The 22,232-nt window shown below is 48.8% G+C and overlaps 1 protein-coding gene across 2 annotated transcripts in view; it reads left to right on the forward strand.

Annotated features, from left to right (window-relative positions):
- Positions 1-22,232, forward strand: part of Pitpnm3 (PITPNM family member 3) — an 89,712-nt gene that overhangs the window by 36,779 nt on the left and 30,701 nt on the right. Inside the window, exon 4 of one of the 2 annotated variants that reach the window (XM_051180077.1) lies at positions 7,543-7,590. The exons of the other annotated variant lie outside the window; for it this stretch is intronic. Coding sequence (XP_051036034.1) covers positions 7,543-7,590 — 48 coding nt within the window. The remainder of the gene's footprint in view (positions 1-7,542; positions 7,591-22,232) is intronic. 2 annotated transcript variants of the gene reach the window in all.

A 22,232-nucleotide genomic window follows, 5' to 3' on the forward strand; every position in this document is an offset into this window, starting at 1 on the left:
CTGCCCAACCTCTTGCAGAATTTGGGAGCTTTAGTGCTTCCTCCTGAGCCTGCTGTGTTCTCTAAGCTTCCTCCACATGCCCCAGACCTTCCCATGTAGAGCTGAGCTTAGGCCCTCCTCTCTGCTAAGCTAGCTTTCTGAGCATTAGGCCTTTGTAGTCACACAAAGCTCTACACCAAGAGGGGTCCACAGTCTATGTTATGTTCTGCTGTTGCCATCTTGAAATCCTTAATGGTTTTGAATATGGTGATTTAAACTTCCATTTTGCCCTGGGTCCAGCCAATTCTGTAGCCATCCCCAGCGCTGTCCTTAGTACTCTCTATCTTCTACCTTTTATTGGGGAGGGAGGGCGCTGCTTATGCCCAGTTTTGATTTTTGGAAGACATTCCTTCTTATTTTCCTTTGCTGCTAGAGATTCAGATGGAAGTAATTTGTGTTCTTTGTAGAGATTTGGGGCAGAGGAAAAAGTCTGGGTCATGCAATCAATTTACTGTCTTCATTCTCCCCTTCTGTGATGTTCCTAAAATAGGAGAGCAGTAACATTGTGCTGCTGTGGTAGTGGGAACTGAGTCATTGCTATCTGCAGAATGGAGCATAAAGCCACCAGTCTGGCATGCACGGCCATTTCTGTTCCCCACCGTTGTCATTTCCCAGGGTTAGTGAGTTCTCTGTTACTACAGGAATTATGCATCTTTGAGCAGCTACCATGAAGGACATTTAAAAAGGGACATCAAACTATTGCTAAGGCCCGAGATACCAAGATCACCTCTGATGTTCTAGGCATTCCTCCCCTCTTCCTCCAGTCACTTGTGTTCTAGTTTGGTGGAGAGGATTAGGGGTCTGCTTGGAGCACCAACACCTCCATCCTTCCCTGATTCATCTCTAGTTCTCACTATCCTTGGCTTTTCCTCCAGGAAGCTGCCTCGAGACCCCAGCCTCTCCCTGTCTGTCCTGCCCAGCATAGCTCATCTGCCTCTGACTTGCCCATCTAAGCACAGCTATGTCTTTCTGGGTTTGCACTTTCCTTCCACAGCCTGACATGTAGGTCCCCCTTGATCCCAGAGCAGTCAGTCAAGTGTCCTCATGCACCCACACATCCCGTCACTCACTCGCATGCTACTTTGTGTCAGACCCTGAGCTAGTCAGTGTAGATAATTTGGGAAGGGCCCCAAGCTTGATTGATTGCCCACCCTCTAGCCCACTCGGAGCTGTCACAGTTCACTTAACCAGTTGCTCTAACAAGATGGGAGTGAAATAAAGAGGGAGGCGAGAGGACATGGAGCCAGAGCTGAGACTCCAGGGGCCAAAGGAGCTGTCCTGGGGTCAGGATAGACCAAGGAGGACATGATGGGCAGAGGGAGCAAGTGTAAAGGTGAGGAGGAAAGTCTGAGAGGCAGGGAGGTTTGGGAAGTATGTGGAGTTCATCTTATTTTCTTTCCTATTTATTTATTTTTGAGATAGTGTGTCAACTAGATAGTTCAGCCTAGCGTGAGCTGGAAACCCTCCTGTCTGGGTTTCTTGAATGCTGAGATTACGGTGTGTAGCACCATGCCTGGCCTACAGAGTTTGTTCCCAATGAAGCTGGGGTACTAGGCATTAGGTGAGGAATAAAAAGGGGTGGGGGAATCTTGGGGAGGAGACAGGGAGAGAAGCTGAAGCTGAAGATCCTATATGGAGGCTGAGGAATAGAGGCTTTCTTGGGAATGGCCTTGGGTCTGTGAAATGATTTAAGCAGGGTAGCGATGAACTAATTTTGGCAGAGCTCATTCTGAAAAGCAATGTGGAGGACCAAAGGAGCACCCCAGAAACCTAGTCACTACAGGCTAGGGATTGGTAATTAACAGTGCTCAGCATTTGGGGAACAGCCTGTTTAGGAGGAGCAGGTAGGTCCTCGCCAGCCTCCTTCGTGAACTGAACTAACAGCTGGCCTGAGCCTGTTAGGGATTCCTCCAACCCCAGTCATGAGTCCCCAACCTCCAACCCCAGATATGAGTCCCCAACTTCCAACCCCAGCCATGAGTCCCCAACCTCCAACTCCAGCCCCCAACCTCCAACTCCAGCCATGAGTCCCCAACCTCCAACCCAGCCATGAGTCCCTAACCTCCATCCCCAGCCCCCAACCTCCAACCCCAGCCCCCAACCTCCAACCCCAGCCATGAGTTCCCAACCTCCAACCCCAGATATGAGTCCCCAACCTCCAACTCCAGCCCCCAACCTCCAACTCCAGCCATGAGTTCCCAACCTCCAACCCCAACCATGAGCCCTCAACCTCCAACCCCAGCCATGAGTCCCCAACCTCTAACCCCAGCCCCAACCTCCAACCCCAGCTATAAGTCCCCAACCTCCAACTCCAGCCATGAGTCCCCAACCTCCAACCCAGCCATGAGTCCCTAACCTCCATCCCCAGCCCCCAACCTCCAACCCCAGTCATGAGTTCCCAACCTCCAACCCCAGATATGAGTCCCCAACCTCCAACTCCAGCCATGAGTCCCCAACCTCCAACTCCAGCCCCTAACCTCCAACTCCAGCCATGAGTCCCCAACCTCCAACCCAGCCATGAGTCCCTAACCTCCATCCCCAGCCCCCAACCTCCAACTCCAGCCATGAGTCCCCAACCTCCAACCCAGCCTTGAGTCCCTAACCTCCAATCCCAGATATGAGTCCCCAACCTCCAACTCCAGCCCCCAACCTCCAACTCCAGCCATGAGTTCCCAACCTCCAACCCAGCCTTGAGTCCCTAACCTCCAATCCCAGCCCCCAACCTCCAACCCCAGCCCCCAACCTCCAACCCCAGCCCCCAACCTCCAACCCCAGCTATAAGTCCCCAACCTCCAACTCCAGCCATGAGTCCCCAACCTCCAACCCAGCCATGAGTCCCCAACCTCCAACCCAGCCTTGAGTCCCTAACCTCCAATCCCAGCCCCCAACCTCCAACCCCAGCCCCCAACCTCCAACCCCAGCCCCCAACCTCCAACCCCAGCCCCCAACCTCCAATCCCAGCCATGAGTCCCCAACCTCCAACCCCAACCATGAGCCCTCAACCTCCAACCCCAACCATGAGCCCTCAACCCCCAACCCCAGTCATGAGCCTCCAACCTCCAACCCCAGCTATGAACCTCAGCCTCTAACCCCAGCTCCCAACCTTTAATCCCAGCCCCCAACCCTTACTCTCTGCATAACTATTTGGTTTATGGATGATTCCAGCAGCTCCTGTGATAGAAGCAAGCTTAAGCTGAGACAAAGTGGTTGGGCCCAGGGGCCCTAGAAAAGCTCCAGATTAAGTGGGGTCTCATTTAGGCAATGCTGAGCCAGCTGCACATTTAGTTAATGGCCCACGTCCTGGGAGCCGCTAATCAGGAAACCAGGTTCTGCAGCTTAGATGATTCCTCTGTCACTGGTGGCTCTGAGGGGAGATAAAGCCAGTCTGGACTGAGCAGACAAAGCCAGCCTGCCGCTGTTGCTACTCTTCTCCCCACCCCCGCACCCTGCCCATATACATCATTTATAGTGTGGATAGTAGGCCCAGCATGGTGACATTTCTGTAACCCCCCCCCCCCCCGAGCACACTCGGTGGTGGTGTGGCTGAGACTGAGACTGAGACAGGAAGATTTGAATTCCAGGCCAGCCTGGGCAACATAGTGAGACCCTCTCTCAAAAAAAAAAAAAAAAAGGTCGATAGGGATTGGAGGGAGACAAGATAGGGTAGGCGGCAAGAATAATCAGAATGCATTGTATATATTTATAAAATATCAAAGAACAAAACTGATAAAGAGAAACAAAATGGCAACAATGGAAATCAGACTCTGGCCTACCTCAGTGTCCTTATCAGTATCACTGGATACGTGGCTCCATCATCACTGTAGAGGAACTCAGTCTGCAGCAAACACTGGCCAGTCTTAACACCCCAAGAGTCTCTTCTCGGCTTTCTTTCTACCCACCTTCAGCTTCTCTGCCTCAAAGACTCCCCCTGAGCCTCCCCTCCCCCCAGGAAGCCACAGCCTAGAGATCATAAGAGTGAGAAGCAGGGTAATGGGAAGAAGTCCTCATCGTGGCCAAGTGGTGGAGCCCCAGTCTCCATCTCTGTCTCCATCTCCATCTCTGCCTGTTTTGCGTAGGTGGAAGGCACAGTTATTTCAGGTGTGGAAAGTACAGGGCGGACATAAAGTATCTGTACTCCTAAGTATATAGCCCACCGAGTTCACAAAGCAGTAGCCTTGCTTCTGGCTGGCTGTGAGATCTCTCTCTGAGCTTGTCTCTGATCTTCCTAACATTCCCTTCTCCAGATCTATATCCTGTGTGCAAGTATCTCAAAGTCATTGGCCTCTTGGCTTCCCCCACTCTCTACATCCCAGCTTCCCCAGTAGTGAGACTCTCAGGTCCTTGGGCCACCTCTCCATCGCATAATCTTGCTGGTGAAAATCCTGATCCAGCTCAAAGCTGCAATTACTTTGTGATTATGAGAGCACCAAATGGGATGAGCAGCTCTTAAAGGGTCTAGGTGTGGAACTTCTGTGTCCTGGGGGGAGGACCCATAGGTGGTAAACCAGAATCTCCCTCAGCAGGTAGGTGCATGAGAAATGCCAGGACATTATTTATTATAGTCAGGGATGTGACCAATGCTACAAAGAGCCCCTTGTTTGGGCTTTACTGTTCCCAGTTCTGAGTTATTTTATTTCCAATTTTGTGGTTTGTTGAGTGAAGTCTGCAGGTCATGTGCCCCGGGCTGAGGCTTTGTTGCATGTGGCCCTGTGCTGTAGCACCTTGAGGCCTCCTGAAATGGATGCTTGGCCTTCCTCAGTTCCATCTGGCTGTCCAGTCCCATCTCTCCTCTCCCTCCAGCAGAATCCTGGGCACAGGCAGAGTAGGGGACAGGTGCTTCCATCTGCTGTGTCTCCCTAGGCTGGCAGTGTCACAGTGTATTCTGCATGTGACTCACAGGGAGCAAACTTACCCACTCTATCCAGGAAGCAAGCGTTCTCTTCCTAGACAGGGAGGACACTTGTCAGTCCTAGCTGAGGACAGCAGGCACACCAGAGGCAGGTGTATCACTCCACTCCCCAGCTGGCCATTATGCATAGTAGCTGGCAGAGGCTAGCGATGGAGAACTTGGGAGAAGGTGGGCTCCCAGTGTGTGTTCTAAGTTAGAGAATGGGGGTTCCAGGCCACTGAGAGTCACCGATATGCTTGCAAGGAACCCTGAGTATAAGGGAATACACACTGGCATTCAACAGACCTAGGATGTTCAGAACAAAGTCAACACCTTCTTGTTTTCTGGGCAGAGCCATTGTTGTTTCTTTTGCCTGGAACCTAGCTAATTGTGTAGCTGTTTCTGGGTGCAATAGAAGCAGCAGGAGCTTGGGGTGTGGGAGATATTGTAAGTCCTTGTGTCACCAAAGCTTGGCTGTCTTACCTATTATAGTCATGTGAATGGGCTTCCATCCCAGGGTCACCCACCCCCCCGCATCCTGCCTCCCCTGGACTTGGCATGCCTTGAGCATGGTATTTGCTGACCGCTTGCAATACCCTGTCCTTTTCTCTTCCATTGGAAGCTCAAATCTTGGCTCTGCTACAGGCTTCCTGAGGCTTCAGGTGGAGAAACGTCACTTGCCCCCTGTCTCCGTATCCCATCCATTATGGATGACTGTAATCATCACCATGCTTCATGCAGAGGTTTTCTTGCCTTGTACACACTTTGCTCTTCATCTCTCTATCACCCACAGGGCTTGGCACCATGGGTGGGAAACAGAATGTGTACTCTGAATGTGTGACCTCATTTCTGTGCTAGGGAAAGTGACTCTGCCCAGATGCACTTATGCTCTGTGGCCTCAAATGATACCTAAGAGTGGTACCTGTCATTGGGGTCTGATGCTGGATCTTTCCTGGTTTCTGTCTGCATCTGGGTTACTCTCATTCCTGGGACACAGTTTGTGGTCACCTTACCATGCTGGATGGGTGCCATTCCATGAAGGTCCAGGCCTCTCTTCTCCAATTGGACTCTACTTGGACATAGGCTCTGTCCTGCCACTAGGCCTGGGGAGTACTCTAAGCCATGCACACATTAGCCATTGGCTAGGTCCATCTGGCTCCACCTTGTGTTGTGATGAAGACACAAGGCAAAGTCATGAGCCAGTTGTCACATGCAAATCAGTAAATAAAACAGTAAGGATAAACTGGGCATGGTGGCACATGCATTTGATTTCAGCACAAAAGAAGATAACAGCAGGCAGATCTCTGAGGTCAAGGCTAGCCTGGGCTGCAGAGTTCCAGGCTAGACAGGGCTATATAGTGAGAGCCTGGCTCACAAATAAATAACATCATCATCAACAACAATAACAACAACAAAGGGCAGTTCTCATGAAGCGAGAGTTGGCTTCCTGACTGTACAACGACAAAGGGTAGTCCTCAAGCGTTAGCTTCTGGACTATATTCTAAGAGTTCTAATTAACCACTGCACAAGCACCCTCAGAGTGAGGTACCAGTGGGACCCTCCATTCTAGAAGACTGGCATAGAGGCTATGTAACTGGCTCTAGCAGACACAGTAAGTGAAAGATAGCAGGTATCTAACCACCAGGCTTTTAGTACCCAACGGATCTCTAGAGAACATGGGGTCCACAGTAGGAATGAAGCCTAAAGAGGGAGAGGGAGGTGCATCAGATCACACAGTGGGTTGTTGTGAACCAAATTCTAGCCTTCAAACCACATCTGTATGCTCCTTCTACTCACAGGAGGGACCAGAGAGACTTGGATCCAGGTGACATGAGCCATGAAGGCAGTTGTGGCAGGCAGAGGGCTGTGGAAACAGGGGCTCTTGTGATGGTGTCTTGGCGTCACAGCAGTCCCTGGAGAACTGGCTGGGAAGATAGAGGCATTTCCTGGATGACACTGCCCTGGAGTCTTGTGGGGAGGGAACAGGACAGACTCACATGGTTTAGGAGATCCTAGAGGTGATGTTCTGAAGTGCCCTGAGCCCTTCCTTAGAGAACCTTAGGATTATTTCCAGGCACTTTTTTTTTTTTTTTTTTTTTTTTTTTGCAGCTCAGAGTTACTCAGGAGGTCCTAGTCATGGAGAATGTGAGGTATCTGGGAAGTGTCCACCAGAGCCAGAGGCAGTAGAAATCACAGATCAAAAATGGAGGACAGAGGTCTGGGCTAGGGAGATATTTAACTACTGTTGCTTGAACAGTGTCCAGCTCAGGCCCTCACAGGACAGGGTGAAGGGAGCAGGGGGCAGCATCTGTCAGCAGCTGCTTCATAAAGTAGGAGAAGGGAAGAGCCAGAAAAGACAACCCTGGGAAGGCTAAGGTCAAGGGCATCCATCACCAAGGAGCCAGCTGGCACTCAGCAATGATGTCATATGGAGGCTCAGGCCTGAGTCACATACAAAGGCCAAGGGCTAACTCTGAAGTGGGAAACTTGGGTGATGCCTCTGCTACCTCTGGCTCTGGAGGGATAGTGGCAGCTGTCAGCAGCTCCTCTAGGGAGTGCAGCCTTGGGGCATCAGAGCAGGAACCAAGCTGCTCATGTCCTTCTTGTTTCCACAGGAGAAGGGGCCGCAGCGTGCACATCCAGCATCTTGCAGGAGAAACAGCGTGAGTTAAATCCAGCCCCACAGAACTTTTCCTTCCATTAGATGAGGGGTACCCTTGGGCCTGGTCTGCTCTTAGGCTTAAAGTTCCAAGGGTGGAAGGAGCTCTCCCATCTAGCTCCTGGGCAGGAGTAGAGCCTAGGGCCACTCAGCCTGGGTATAAGTGGCTCTCCTGAGACCCTGTGGTTTATAAGCCATTCATGCTGGGTCTGTTCTGGTGTCTAGAGTCAGGGCATGAGGCTGATGGCCCTGACAGGAGATCACTGAAAGTTTGGTGACTGTCTTCTTCACTGGGATGGAGACCGGGAGTGATGGGGAGGCAGCCTTCTTGAGCTTTTGTGGCCATCAACATTTGGATGCTAACTTCCAGCAGTCATAGCTGGTCCTGTGATGACCAAGATCAGAATGAATGAGGTCATTCAAGGCTTCAGAGTGTGGTCCCTTTAAAACACGTTTTACTTTCCAGATACTATCATCGTGTGTGTGTGAGTGTGGACATGTGTGAAGTCAGAGGACATCTTTCTGGAGTCAGTTCTCTCCATCATGGGTTCTGGGGATTAAACTCAGGTTCAGGCTTGCACACAGCAAGTAACTTCTATCACTGAGTCATCTCGCTGGCCCTGGACATACTGCTCCTACTGCTCCTTAAAACCCCTTCATAGAATGGCTAACTCTTCAGTCAGGAGTCCTGGGATTGAGTTCTGGGTTACCTGCCCTTGTCATTTGTGTGTGTGCATGTGTGAGCATGTGTGTGGGGGGAGTAGGGGAGAGAGAGAGAGAGAGAGAGAGAGAGAGAGAGAGAGAGAGAGTGCAGCCCATCTTTCCTTCTGCCAGTTTTCCTTAGGAAAACAGTTATGGGCATGCCCACACACTAGTCACATGTGCCGTGCATACTTGGTGGGCAACACCCGTGGCAAATCTTGTCTTCACTATGGGCAATACTGACTTCCACAAGGGGCAGCTCAAAACTACCCTCATTTTCCTGCCTGCTATTTGGCTTGTAGCTGTAGCTTTGGGGGATGGATCAATTCATTTTGCTTCCTAGCTTCCCAGGCCCCACCCAGCTTGAGGCCTTTCTTCAAGCTCTCCCATCCTCAGCTGATCTTCTATGGAGGGTGTGTCAACATCAGCATCCATAACCATGAGTCCAGCCCAAGCAGCAACACTGGCCTCTAGCACAGCTTCTCTGGTCACTGATGTCACAATGCAAAGCCACAGACAAAGGGCTGGTGGTCATGAGTCCCTCTGTCAGGAGCAGGCCTTAGGTTCTGACCTCCAGCACAATGACGAAGAGAAAGGACAGGGTGCCAGGAAAGAGGGGCAGTTAAATTTGTGTCTGCTGGATCTTATATCATGGAGGTGTCAGTGGTGACACAGAGACTAAAGCCATTGATGAAAAGAAATTGTTATGGAATTTGCAAGAGCCTACAATAGGAGGCAGGAAGTGAAGGAGGCCCTGGCCCTGGCTGCGGCTTTTGTGTGTGTATGTGTGTGTGTTGGGTAGGTGGGTGGATGTTCTCTGAGGAGGAGGGCAGGGGAACAGCTTGGATGGGACTCATGGTTTGACTGAGGGTTTTCACTCTGCTGGTCCCTAGTTACTTGGCACCTAGTGCTGATTGTCTCAGGGCATAGGAAGCCAGGTGTGGGGGTTGAGTGTTAGCTACAATAGGCTGGGTGTGGATTGGGGTGTGGTTGGCTGGCTATGAAAGGCCTATTCATAGGCAAGTTTGGTTTCTGTCTGAATTAGCCTGTGCAGGATTGCCCATGTCTCACTGACCAGGAAGTCCCCAACATGCTGAACCATCAATTAAAAAACAAAACAAAACAAAATAAAACAACAACAACAACAGCAAAAAACCAATATAAATATGCAAAACAAGAAGAGCCCAGATCATCTGTTCAGGACTCCCTTCTTGTTCATTTATTTTATATTTTAGAGATAGAGTCTCACTATATAGCCTAAGCTGGCCTCAAACTTCTGGCAATCCTCCTGCCTCAGCCTCCCAAGTGCTGGGAGCACAGTCATGTACCATTATGGCTTGCTGCTGCTGGGCCTTAGCAGTAACTTGGAGGTGAAAGCTAGCCACCTACAATAGGCTTTGTCACCAGGAGGCCAGTTGCTCCCTTCCACATATTCCCACATACACAATTGGATTGACAGGATGCTTCATATCTCCTGTGACTCCCTGGGGAGAAAATTGCATTTCAGCCGTATTGAAGTCTTTTTTATTTCATGATTATAGAATTTGGTCAAAATTATATTACTGAAAGCTGTCACTGTATTCTGCTCCTTGAGGATATTTTTATGAAGGAAAGAATATCAGTTGATGTGCAAAAGAATTTTAGAGCCATCAAATCTTTGTCTTGGAGGCTGTCTGGGCTGGTGCTACCTAAGTCTAAACCCAGTATGTTCAGCAGGGAGGAAGCTTACATCATCACATGCTTTTCTATGATGGCAAAAGTCTTTAGCTGAGAGCAAAGCTTTTCACATAAGTCTACAATTATGTCCTGCCTACAATTCCAGACATTAACATCATTTTTCTTTTATGAAGTGATGGTGGTAATTGATGGTAATGTGTTTGTTTATTTCAAATCCAAAATAGGCAAGATAAATTTTGTGACCTGAATTTGAAAAGGCTGTATCTGGGGCTTATGTTTAGAATGTGTTTTTCCACTGACAGTGCACATCTGTACATTTTACCCCGTTGACTTTTCCCAGTGGGTGTTTGAACACTCTTTGAAAAGAAGATATTGCTCTGGGTGAGGAGTCAGATTCCCCAGCAGCTGGTACTGATGCTGAGATGTCTGGTGTATAAAGGGAGAAGGCCTATAACTTGAGGCTTGGTGTTTCTATTTAGATGCTGTGACTCTCTAGGAATATGACTTAGCATCTCTGAGCCTCATTATATATGGAAATATGGCTGAACTCTCTGCTGTCCTTGTCAGCTGAGGGTATCAGAGGCTGTGGAACAGATGCACAGGAAGGGTCTTAGCACTTTCAATTATAGCTTGTGTTTGTGTTAGCCTTCACAGCTGGAACCCCTGGGCCATGTGTGAAGGTATATTATGTGGAGCTCATTCGATGACTACCTGGCTTACCATCATGCTAATAGCATTTCTCCTTTGTTATGGTTCAGATATGAAGTACCACTCCCTTGGTCAATGGTGTCTAGCTGGAGGGTCCAATCACTGAGAAGTGATAGATTCATAATTTGATGTTACTAGGAGGCAGGAGAAATTTCTGAAGTCATGTTCTTGGAGGTTATATTTTGTCCCTAGCTGCTCAACCTGCCTCTCTCTGCTTCCTGGCCATCTTTTGGTGAATAAGTTTGCAACTTCACATCTTTCTGCCATGGTGTTCTACCTTGGCACATCACAGACATACCTGAGCCCTGATAGACCCTTATACCTTTACTTTGCTTCTCTGTGACATTTGGTCACAATGATAAAAATCTAACTAACTGGTGGGAGGTTGCCTGGCCTTACGTTTAGCAGCTCTGGGATGTGTGTGTTCCTTGGACTCCCTGCTCTTTGGTAGCTTCCACACAGTCCTGTATTTGTCTATTATTGGGCAGATGGCCTGGAAGTCTATGGCCACCTGTGTTATTTAGAACCAGGTGGGAAGAAACCAGGGAGTGTTAGGGTATGGGGGCAGTGTTGGGGCTTGGCCTGGGGAGCAGGGAGCCTGGATCATTCCTCCCAGGCCAGGACTGGGGCTGAGTCCTCTGTTCCACCAGCATTTGGAGTTCCTTTGGGTCTCTTATTCTAGGTGTCTCTGCTGCTGCCTCTTTCTCTCCTGGTTTCCTTTGTCCATATCTCTTTGCATTTCTGCCTGTCACTGCCTACTTGATCACAGGGATATTAGCAGATATTTCCCTTGTGCCTGAGTGAGCCCTCCCCTGGATGTGGATCCCAAGAGACCAAAGCTCACTGCTCTGTTCTCTTCAGAGAAAAAAAGCACCATTCTCCACAAATCCAAATTCAGACCTGGGCCTCTTTTAGACAACCCCCCCACCATCTTCACCACCACCTTGCCAAATTGGACCCCAGGATAGCACATTGCTTCCAGTAGAACTCAGGCTTACCTCCTTCTCTTGGCCACCATCCTCATTTATAGGAAGCCCAGCCTTCTCTTGCCAACCTACCCTGGCTTCCTACACTGACCTCCATGCCTCCAGTGTCTCCCATTCTTGTCTTTAGGATTGGCAGGGAGGTCTTTGTAGGAAATCTAGGACTTCTAGCCCTGTTTGCCTCATTCACTCACTGCCCGTGCTCCCTATCCCCATGTCTGCCCGTCTTCTCCTTCCATCAGTGTTTCTCCTTTGTTGTAGTTTGGATGTTAATTGTGTGTGTCTGTGCAATCCTGTCTTTTCTACAGAATGGTCTGCTGCACACACTTCTCATAGAACAGTGGAGAAGCCTGAGATCCCACCCACCCCAACATTCCAGGGAGGAACAGAGGCATCCTCCTGCTGGCAAATGGCAGAAAAGACAAAGGTCCCAAGGGACCCTCCTCACTTCCCACTTTATGGCTGCAGACAATGGATGGCATGCTACTTGTAGGATGCTGTCCTGTCCTTACTGTGAGCTATTGTCTACAGGATGGAAGTCCACTGCCTCTACTCACATCCCATACAAGTGTCATAGGAGGATATGAGACTTACTCCCCAAAGACCTCCCCTGTCACTCTGGCTCAGCAAGTGCCCAGGCTTTCCTCTCTGATACCCATTAAACCTGGAGCTTGGAAGGGCTGAAACCATGACTTCAAGGTCACAAAGATGGCCAGGAGCAGATGACTTCTAAGGCAGGCAGTCATCCTGCTCTCTCCATTTCACCAACCTCAGAGCTTGGCCATGCCTGGTCAATTTGGACCTAAGTTCCCTCCTTTCTGAAGATTTTTTTCTTCCCAGTTGCCCCAGGTACTCGGGGAAGTACTCTGTTCTGTCACACAGTCACTTTCTGAAGGACTAGCTTCAATACCACTCATCAATCCCCTGCCCCCAATCTCTTTGGGTCCAGACTGTGCACAGGACAGGGACACACGAAAACACCTGAAGCTTCCTTTGCATAGAAAAAGTTTACCTGCTGTGGCCCTCAGGGTTAGGCCTGACCCACATGACATAAAGAACTAGACACGTGTGGGCTGTCAGCTCTGACTTTCCCAAAGGCCAGTGCAGGCACCAGCTACATCTGTCCCAGGTGTGGGATAGCTAACCACAGCCATGTTTGTAGATCAGAGTGGGGGTGCTCAATGGGAGTCTAACTCCCTCTAGTTCCCAGACCAAAATGTGGCACTGACCAATACTAGGTTCCAACCTTCTGGCCCCAGACAATCTGCATCTCCATCCTTACTGTAGCCTCTGTAAGAGCCAGATATATCTGGGGGCTCTATTCCCTGGCTCTAGTCTGAGCTTGCATCCTCAACTCAGATGGAGATGATGAAGGCAACTCCTCATCACCTTCCCCACTGGACAAGGCTGATGTCATACCCCATTGTCTAGGCTCAAAAAACCAGAGGACAGTTTCCTTCCCTACAAACCCTCAGATCATCGTCCACCTAGGATGACCCCTCCAGGCTCGATGTACAAAGCCCCTTGCCCACAGCTGGCCTCCCCTCCTCCGCCTGGTAACTGGTATCTTTTCCTGGCCTGTGTGGGCAGCTTGCTGAGCACAGCTGCAGACAGGCTATATTTAGCCAGCTTTAATGAGCTCAGGGTGGCAGACGTCCGCCTTGGGAGCACTTTATCTTGCATGTGTGCGTATGTTTGGGCCTGGCATGATTCCTTGCTTTGTGCTTGTGCACGAACACATGCCCCCACACCTGTGGTTGTGCACTAACATGTGACAGTACACTGATGTGCTCATTTACCTGGAGCTAGCACAGATGCAATGCTCTCTGCATAGCATCTCTTGTGTTGGGGTTGTGTACAGTTCTGATGCTTGTGGTGCAGAATGGGAACAAATCATTAGTCCATTTGCTTGTTTGTTGAAAAAATATTTAATGAACACCTTTATTAGCCAGGGCCATGATAGTCTCTGGGGATAAAACAGAACAGAGCCAAATTAACACAGTCTATCTTTTAAGGGTTTTATAGCCTGGGAGCTGGGTGAAAGAGTCCTCAAATAACCATAAAATTATAATTGTGGGATAAAGAGATGGCTCAGCAGATAATGGTGCTTGCTGCTGAGGCTGACAACCTAAATTTTATCCCATGGAACCAGCATGGTAGGCAAGAATCAGTTCCTACAAATTGTCTTCTGTTCTCCACATGTGAGCCATGGCACCTGAGTGTTGATATTTGCCTGCTTGTGCATGTGCATACTCATGAACACACACACACACACACACACACACACACACACACACACACACACACGGCAGAGGGAAGGCTCATAAAGCACATAGCAGGAGGAGAGCCTTGCAGAGGGAACCAATTCATGAATGACCCAGTTGGCATCCATGGGGGCAGCTTCCTGGAGAGTGCCTGACAGAGGGAGCATGCCTCTTCCTAGTTCTCCTATAACACCTTCCATGGCTCAACCTTACCAGAAGCCACTGAGCCTCCACTTCACAGGTGGGGCTTAGGGTGTGTGGCCGGTGGGAAGGGCACTGGAGGTCACTCAGTGTAGACCACTGACTTGATGTGGAGGAGCCACACTGTCCTCTGTTTCCCCGAAAGCCAGCGTGGCTGTGGCCTTGGGTGCCACTTAGTTGATCAGATGAAGGATACCTCTACAGGCATCTTCTTCCCTAATTTTCCTGTCACTATCCCAGAGACTTTGCATCTGCCCCAACATAGGTTGGTGTCTGCAGCTCTGTGCCATTCACATGGGCAGGATCCCTATGCCCACACTGGAGGGGACAGGGACCTTTAACCCAGTCCCTGGTTGGTCTCCTAGTTGTCTCCATCTGTAGCTTCTGGTGGACTCCTGGGTCTCAAAGTAGATAGGCCTTTGAGTTCCCCTCCCTCATGAAATTGTGATGGGCCCAGCCCAGGTCTCTGTCCTCCCCTCAACTGGGGTGATGAGGTGGAACCCTTTTATCTTTAACTTGAAGGAATTCTCTTGTGTCTTCAAAACCTCTTTTCCTGGTAACAAAGGGAAAACAAGATCTGGGGAGCTTTGCTATAAACCTGGAGGCAAAGGAGTTGGAGCAGGCAGAAAATACAAAGTCCAGAAAGGAAAAAAAAAATCACCTTGTTATAAGCACTTTGAAAATATTCTTAGTTTTTTTTTTTTTTTTTTTTTTTTTTTGAGTAGGCCGTGCATGAACAAGGTAAAAATCTCAAAAGGCATGAAGGATGACGCATGTACCTCCCTCTCTGTGCCCAGCTCAGCTCACCCAGCCCTTCTTCCCAGAAGTGAAGAGGATGACAAGTATCTCATGTCCTACTCCAGACTCTGCAAACATGAACATATCCATAAATATTCACTTCCATATATATTTTTATATATACCCCACACAGATGGGAGTGCTGTGTGCTCTGTTTCCTTCTGTGGATAATCAACCACGATTCTCTTTCTGCCTCAGAACATCTACAACGCTCAGGTTCATTGATCTTGGCCTTGAGTGTGTGCTGGATCTCTGTGATGTATTTTATTTAGCTTGTCTCCTATAGGCTACCTTTCATTGTTAAGTAGTGTAAGCAATGTAGAAGTGGTTAATGGGGTGCATGTAACATGTTCATCACATGAACTTGCCGCTGCTGGGTCTTGGGTGTTTTGTATTTTGAATGGCATTGCCAGATATCCCCCAGAGAAGTTGTATTGGTTTTTACGCTCACCTGCAAGGAATGAAGAAAACCTGTTTTCTCCCGAGGTCTTGACAGTGCTTGATCTGAGAAGCAAAGGCAGGGAGTTGTGGGTGATATCGGTAAACTGTAGGCTCTCAGCACCTTTTTGTGGCCAGGAGCCACTGAGTTCAGAAGGATGACTGAAGTGGGGTTGGGCTGGATGAGGTTGCTATATTCCATTGTGAGTGTGTGGGCTTCCAGGCAGGCAAGCCCAGAACTGACTAGACAGGAAATCCTAGCAGAGGCAGCCCCACTGTCCCAGCAAGCTCCTGTGCCCAATGACAAGGGGTGCCTGCTTTCCCTCCCAGCCCTGGCTCTTTGTGAGGGGCAGGGCTCTGACAATGAAGAGATCACCTCTTTTCTTCTCTCTCCCCAACTTTAGGAAGTTAGAAGCCTGACCCTGACCTGTGACCTGAGTTCAAATCCTCTAATATGTATCAGTTAGCTTTCCTCATATTGTGACAAAGTATATGCTAGGAATTTAAAGGAGAAAAGGTTTGTTTTTTGATTTACAGATTGCGTTCATCATGTGGGGGGAAGGCCTGTGCATGAGAACCTGTCCATGGAATGCCCTGTCCATGGAGTAGTTCATCCGTACCTTGGAGGACCAGGAAGCAGGTCTATAGCCTTCAAAGGCTCACTTTTAGAGGTCAACATCTGCCACCTAGACACCATGTCCACAAAAACAACACCACCAGCTGAGGACTGGTTGTCCAGAAACTGAAGCCCCTGGGAGACATTCTGTGCTCAAGCCTTCCACTTCCATCCAGAGAAAAGTCCCTGAATTCTTCTGAGTCTTGGCTTTCTGTGAGACAGTTAGGGTATCCTTCTCAGGAGAAATTGAAGATTGCCTGAGACATGGGGTGAGGATTGGACACTGGAGACACTGATGAAGGGGCCTGTGTTCAGTACAGAGGGCTCAGTGGGGATACCAGGGTTGGGGATGTCACAGTCTTCTGGCAATCTCACTAGGCTTTCTAGCCCTGAAATGGGTTTCCTTAGCTGAGTTATTTCTCCAAGGTGTTCCCATGCTCATTTAGGGTGCCCAACAGTATGTTCTTAAAAGATAGGGTCTAGGGCCCAGACCCCAGCAACAGGTAAGGGGCAAGGGGCAAGTTTTCATCTGGCTAGTACCTCTTTAAAGTCATTGGTTTACTGAAGGTCTACACATAATACCTCTTCCTGTTGGCTCAGCAAAGTCAGGTAGGTACAATTGGATTTTGACCTTGAGGAGGGCTAAGGAGGCACAGGAGGGAATCTCAGTTTTTAGATCCCACTGACCTGGGGTGAAAATTCTACCCCAGCATCCCTACCAAGTGGATATAGCATAAACTCAGTAAAAGAGAACTACCTGCCTGCAGGCCAGTACAGGCCATTGTGGACAGCTGTAGGGGCTTCCAATCTTGCTGAACCGGGAGATGCTCACCCCACCGTCACATGTTGTCCTGCCTTCTACTTCCTTGGCTCAAGCATGGCTCAGCATGTATCTATAACCGGATCTACAGTGTAGATCTGTGGTATGGATCTTCACTGTGGATCTGAGGTGTGGAACAACAATGTATATTTACTAAGTGATCTCTAGTATGGATCTGTGGAGTGGGTTTGTGGTTTGGATCTATGGTGTGGCTCGTCAGTGTGTATCCACAGAGTAAGTAGTTCTGTCACAGGTAGGGAATGCATGGCGTGGATCTGCAGTGTGCATCTGCATTGTTAATTTGTATTGTAAATCTATGGGAATCAGCATGGATCTTCAGAGTGGATCTGTAGTGAAGATTCTGCAGCCTGGGCATGCAGTGTGGATTTGTAGCACCTACTTGGTTGACTTTTCTCCAGGCTGGCCTTACATTTTTACAGTGTTCCTGCCAAATTATCAGGCTCCAGATATATCTTCAATGTGGCCCAAAGACCTCATTTTGTAGCCTGGTGCTAGACGTTTTGGCTGTTTTCAGCTTTGACCCAAGTCGGGTGATAGACGACCAGTAGAGTAGAAATCAGAAAGGGATACCAAGTTACCTGTTAAAACCAAACACAAGATGTAAGTTTGTGACCAGCTGGTAAATGTTCTTGGTGAAATGTGACAGTACATGCTTATAGTGGCCATCCAATGTACATATTCATAAATACTTTAAAACTAAAATAAATATGGGCTAATTAAAGAAATAGAACATAAAGAAGAGTGGAGAATGGTGGAAATCAACCACTGTCCCATCATGCAGAAGATTTACAACACTTAGATGATTTCTTTCAACAACAAGGCTCAAGATCCTACCCCACCCCTTCCAACCCTCCAGAATGTTGTTTTCCTAAGGCTGGAGGCTGGGGCATATTCAGGGGAGCTTGACCTGGTATTTGACTGATGACTGAAGCCAGGGATTTTCAAGTCCAGCTCTGAGGAGCCTTTGGGGACTGCCTAGCAGCAAGATGGAGCTAGGGTAAGGACAGGCCCATGTTAGTCAACTTCTTGTTAAAAAAAACACACTTGATACAATTAACTTTAAAGAAAGATAGGTTGAACACTCAATGAAATTCAGCTGTTTCTTTTTCAGTTTTTAAAGTAGCCCTCAGTGGAATATTCATTGGATAGGAAATTTTGAGGTTTTATGAGAACCCAGGAGCCTTCTGGAAAAGGCTTGTCATTTTTCCTGCTTCCCTCTGTCCTGTCTGCATTCTGCTATTGGAAACCAATTCCCACCTGTGATTTTGGCCAGAGTTCTAGAGGTATCAGTATATGGTTGCTTGAAGTCTGTCTGGGTGACACAGTAGACCATGTTGAGAACATGAGGTGGAGGAAGCTGTTCGCCTCTGCTGGCCAAGAAGCAGAATGAGAGACAGGAAGGACCCCTTCCTCATACCAGACTCCATTTTTCCAGTAGAACTGTAGCTTGGGGACCAAGCCCCCAATATACGGGCACTGGTGGGCCATTCAAGATCTAATTCAGATCAAGAGAGCAAAGCCACCGGGTTGCTGCAAAACGATGCTACATGGTCCTAGACTGAGCCAGCTCCACTTAGTTCATCCCACAGGTAGCTGGTAGTCGTGACAGCCACTGCCAGAGGATTGGTAGGATGGAGAATGAAGTTTAGTAGTGTCATTCATTCCCTCTGGGTCCTGGCAGTAGGTGGCAAGTGACTAGGAACAGTTGGGCTCTCCTGCCAGGCTAGGAAGACGTTTTTGCTCAGGGAACCAAGCATGTGGGTGCTGACCTTGGCTTTTGTCTCTGGAGCAGTATGGTGCATGGTAATTAGAAGGGATGATCAGGATTTGTGCTTTCCCAAGGCTGTGATTAAGCAAAAATAGCCTCTATTCTTCAGCCGGCAGAAAGAGCCATGGTAAGCTGGGTGGGCCACCAATCCCAGAGCTGGGGCTGGCAGGGTGCTGGGAGCAGGCACTGTGGTAGCTGGCTTGCCTCAAAGCCCATCACAAAACACTGACACAAAACCAGCTTAGCTCCCCTAAGTATGAGCCCAATAGGGACCCACCCTGAACAGGGCCATGCAGACAGAAATGAACAGGTGGTGGAGAGAAACAGGTAGCTTGATGACCAGGTCTTGGGGCCCTTTACAGGTGGCTTTCCATCACCCAGGATCCTTTACTAGTCTCTCAGCAGCTGAAAACCTAGAGAAACCTCCAGATGTGGAATACACACAGGTCAGGAGGTGCTAGCATTCCCAGAGTATTTTAGGTTCTCCAACCTCCCAGGACTTGCTCAGGGAATTCTGCCTCACTCAGGAAGAGGAGGAGGGGCTGTTTCTTGAACCTGGAGTCTCTGGGGCTTGAACAACTTGGAGAGGCTGTGAACACCTGGGGTCATCATATCTTTTTTTTTTTAATTAAGATTTTTAAAATTAAATTTTAAAATTTATTTCAAACCAGTTTCCCCTTCCTCCTCTCCTCCTGTTACTCCCCACCCCCCATCTCCCTTCTACAACCCCCAACCCCATCAATATTTTTTCTTCTATCTCCATTCAGAAATTGTAAGGCCTCTCATGGGAGCCAACAAAGCATGACAATATCAAGTTGAGGCAGAACCAAGCTATACTCCCCTCCTGCATCAAGACTGGGTGAGGCATGGGATCATCACTTCTAACCAGCTTTTACAAAAATGCCAGACCCAGAGAGCTGGTAATTTCTGCTTTTACGAGGTTCCTAGTTGGAGGAAAATAAAATAATCCTATAATAGCAGGCCATGCCCTATTCTGCATGTGAGGTAACATCCTGGTTTAGGTAGATCGCAACAGACTTTCCAGAAGGAGTGGCTACTGAATAAGGTTTGGCAGAACACACATGCATTTTCTAGTTTGCAAAGGGAAGAAACACTTGTAGGCACCAACTTGGCATAAGCAAAGGTGACCAGGAACAGAAGAGTTCTGTCTTGTGGGAGAACCCCAGTCATCTTGATTATTGTGCAAAGTTCTTAAAAGAACTAGGCTTTGGTGGGTGTGGGGCTACCTTCCTATAATCTCAGTATGCAGAAGGCTGAGGCAGGAGGATTGTCAAGGATTGGAAGCCAGCCTGGGATACATAGTAACATCTAGTTTTGAGACAGCAGCCCCGACAACAACAGCAACAATAGCAACAAAGCAAAGCCTTATGGGTAGAGTACAGACATACATATGTACAATCGACAGACAGGGTAGTCTTAAGACTGCTCTCCTGCTTGTTCACAGACACCTCTGCTATCCTGTGGGTGACTCTGGTCCTGACAGGAAGCACTCAAGGGACCAGAGGAGTCTGCATCCACCTGGCAAGGTCTCTTGACTTCCATGACTGAGAGCACACCACCTATGGTTCTGTGCATCCAAGGAAGCAAGGTTCTGTCCCCAAACTGCAGAAGGAATGAGATGCTTCCTTTCTGTTGGGGGGTGGGGCAGGGAGAAGTGATGTTGCAGATACCCCTACCCAGTCTTTAGCTCTCAGCTCTCATCCCCACTGATTAGGAGAACGGTTTCAGCATCATCTATAGCCAAGATGCCGTGTGCATCCACCAATTCCATGAGTATTGTGTGGGCTCCAGGGAGCTGACATCAGGCAGATGGAGGCTGTGGGAGCTCCTAGGTCTGTGTCACCAGTGAAGATGCAGGATTTAGCCCCCACCTAGCAGAGGGCATGGTGCCCGGAAGACAGCAGGACCCTCATGTCTTCCCTGCAAGTTATTTATAGCCTGGAAATGGTAATTTGTGGCAATCACAGCATTTAATCCTGTAATCACACTGCAAGCAGGCACCCAGCCCAGTGAGGTCGGTGAGCCTGCCAGGGCTCAGGGAGGGACTTGGTGGCAGGGCAGGGAGTATGGAGGCGGTGATGTCCCTATTAGTCTCCACCCCATTTTTGTCAGCCATGCCCAACCCCCTACGCCCTGGATAATACGAATAACAATAGCAACTAACACATTTCACTGGTGTCACCCATAGGAACTCACTTTGCTGCTCCATAAGGGGAGTTATATTATCATTGTGGCATCCCTGCACTCTGGATGAGGAAACAGGCTTAGGTTACACAGCTGATAAATGACATGGCTTGAATTCAGGCCTTTTGGTTTCAAAGCCCATGGTTTTGGAGACCACAGTCTCAGAAGTAGAGATGTCCCATCTATCTCTGCCCCACCCCTGCTATCAACCAAGACACTCTGGATTCCTCCATGCACCTGTTCTGGAGGCACATTCGTGCTCAAGAGGCCACATGCATCTCGAGACTACTTTTTACTTTGTGTTGGCATTGGCTTCTTTCCCAGACACTTTCCCCAGTGACATATGGTTGTAGAAAGAGGACTTGGGCAGCAGACCCATACTCAATTCATCAGATGCTCTCTGCATTTTGCTTTTGCAGAGAGGGAGGGATAGCCTGCAACTTGGAAGGGTGGAGCACTGCCTGACTGAGTGCCCTCTTCTATGGAAGTGGGGCCCTCTAGCGGGGATTCCTTGGCTTTATTTATTATATGGCTGGCCCAGAAGGCTGGGATGTATAAACTATATATTTTAGAGTTTACTCATCTGTAAAATGGGGTTAAGGATAAGAACCATCTAAACTAAGAAGGTGGGGGGAGGTGAGTTGACACATGTTAACCCTTAATAAGGACTCATTAAGGCCCATTCCTGTTTTACTGTCATCCTGTTCTGAGTGCAGAATTTAAGCCCCCCTGCTCCCCACCCCCACCCCGCTTCAGGCTCAGGGTCAGGTCTTTTGTAGTTAGAAAAAGACAGGAGGGCTGGGATGAGGATGGCACTGGCCTTCAATCTCAGCACCCAGAAGGCAGGGGCGAGGAGGATGGCGAATTCTATGCCAGCCTAGGCTACTTAGGGAGACCTTGTTTCCATAGGAAGCAGGAGTGAGTAAAGCACTTGCCATACAAATGTGAGTACCCGAGTTTGAATCCCCAGAACTCACATGAAGTTGGACACAATAGACCAGGTGTCTATAATACCAGTGTTCTTGCTGCAAGATGGGAAACTGAGATGGAATTCTCAGAAGCTTGCAAGTGATCCTGTCTCAAACAAAGTAAAAGGTGCCAGAGGCTGTCTTCTAATCTCCATATGTAGGCTTCGGCATTATGCATATGTATATGCATACATATTACACATACACACACACACACACACACACACACGCATGCACAGACAGGGAAATTAGAAAAAGTGGCAGGCAGAGCCAGGCCTCAGGAACATTTGCCCTGGTCTCCTCCTCGTAAGAGCCATACTGCTCCATCACCCAGGAAACAATTTTCAAGCATACAGAAGCAGCTCAGAGCTCACAAAGCAGTTTCCTCTAGACCAGGGTTGTGACTTGAGGACCGGATGGTTCAGGACTGATCTTCCCAGCTGAGAACAACTCCTTGTCTAAAATTCTTTGTGATTG

This window comes from Phodopus roborovskii, unplaced genomic scaffold (genome assembly GCF_943737965.1).
Source record: "Phodopus roborovskii unplaced genomic scaffold, PHOROB, whole genome shotgun sequence".
NCBI lineage: Eukaryota > Metazoa > Chordata > Mammalia > Rodentia > Cricetidae > Phodopus > Phodopus roborovskii.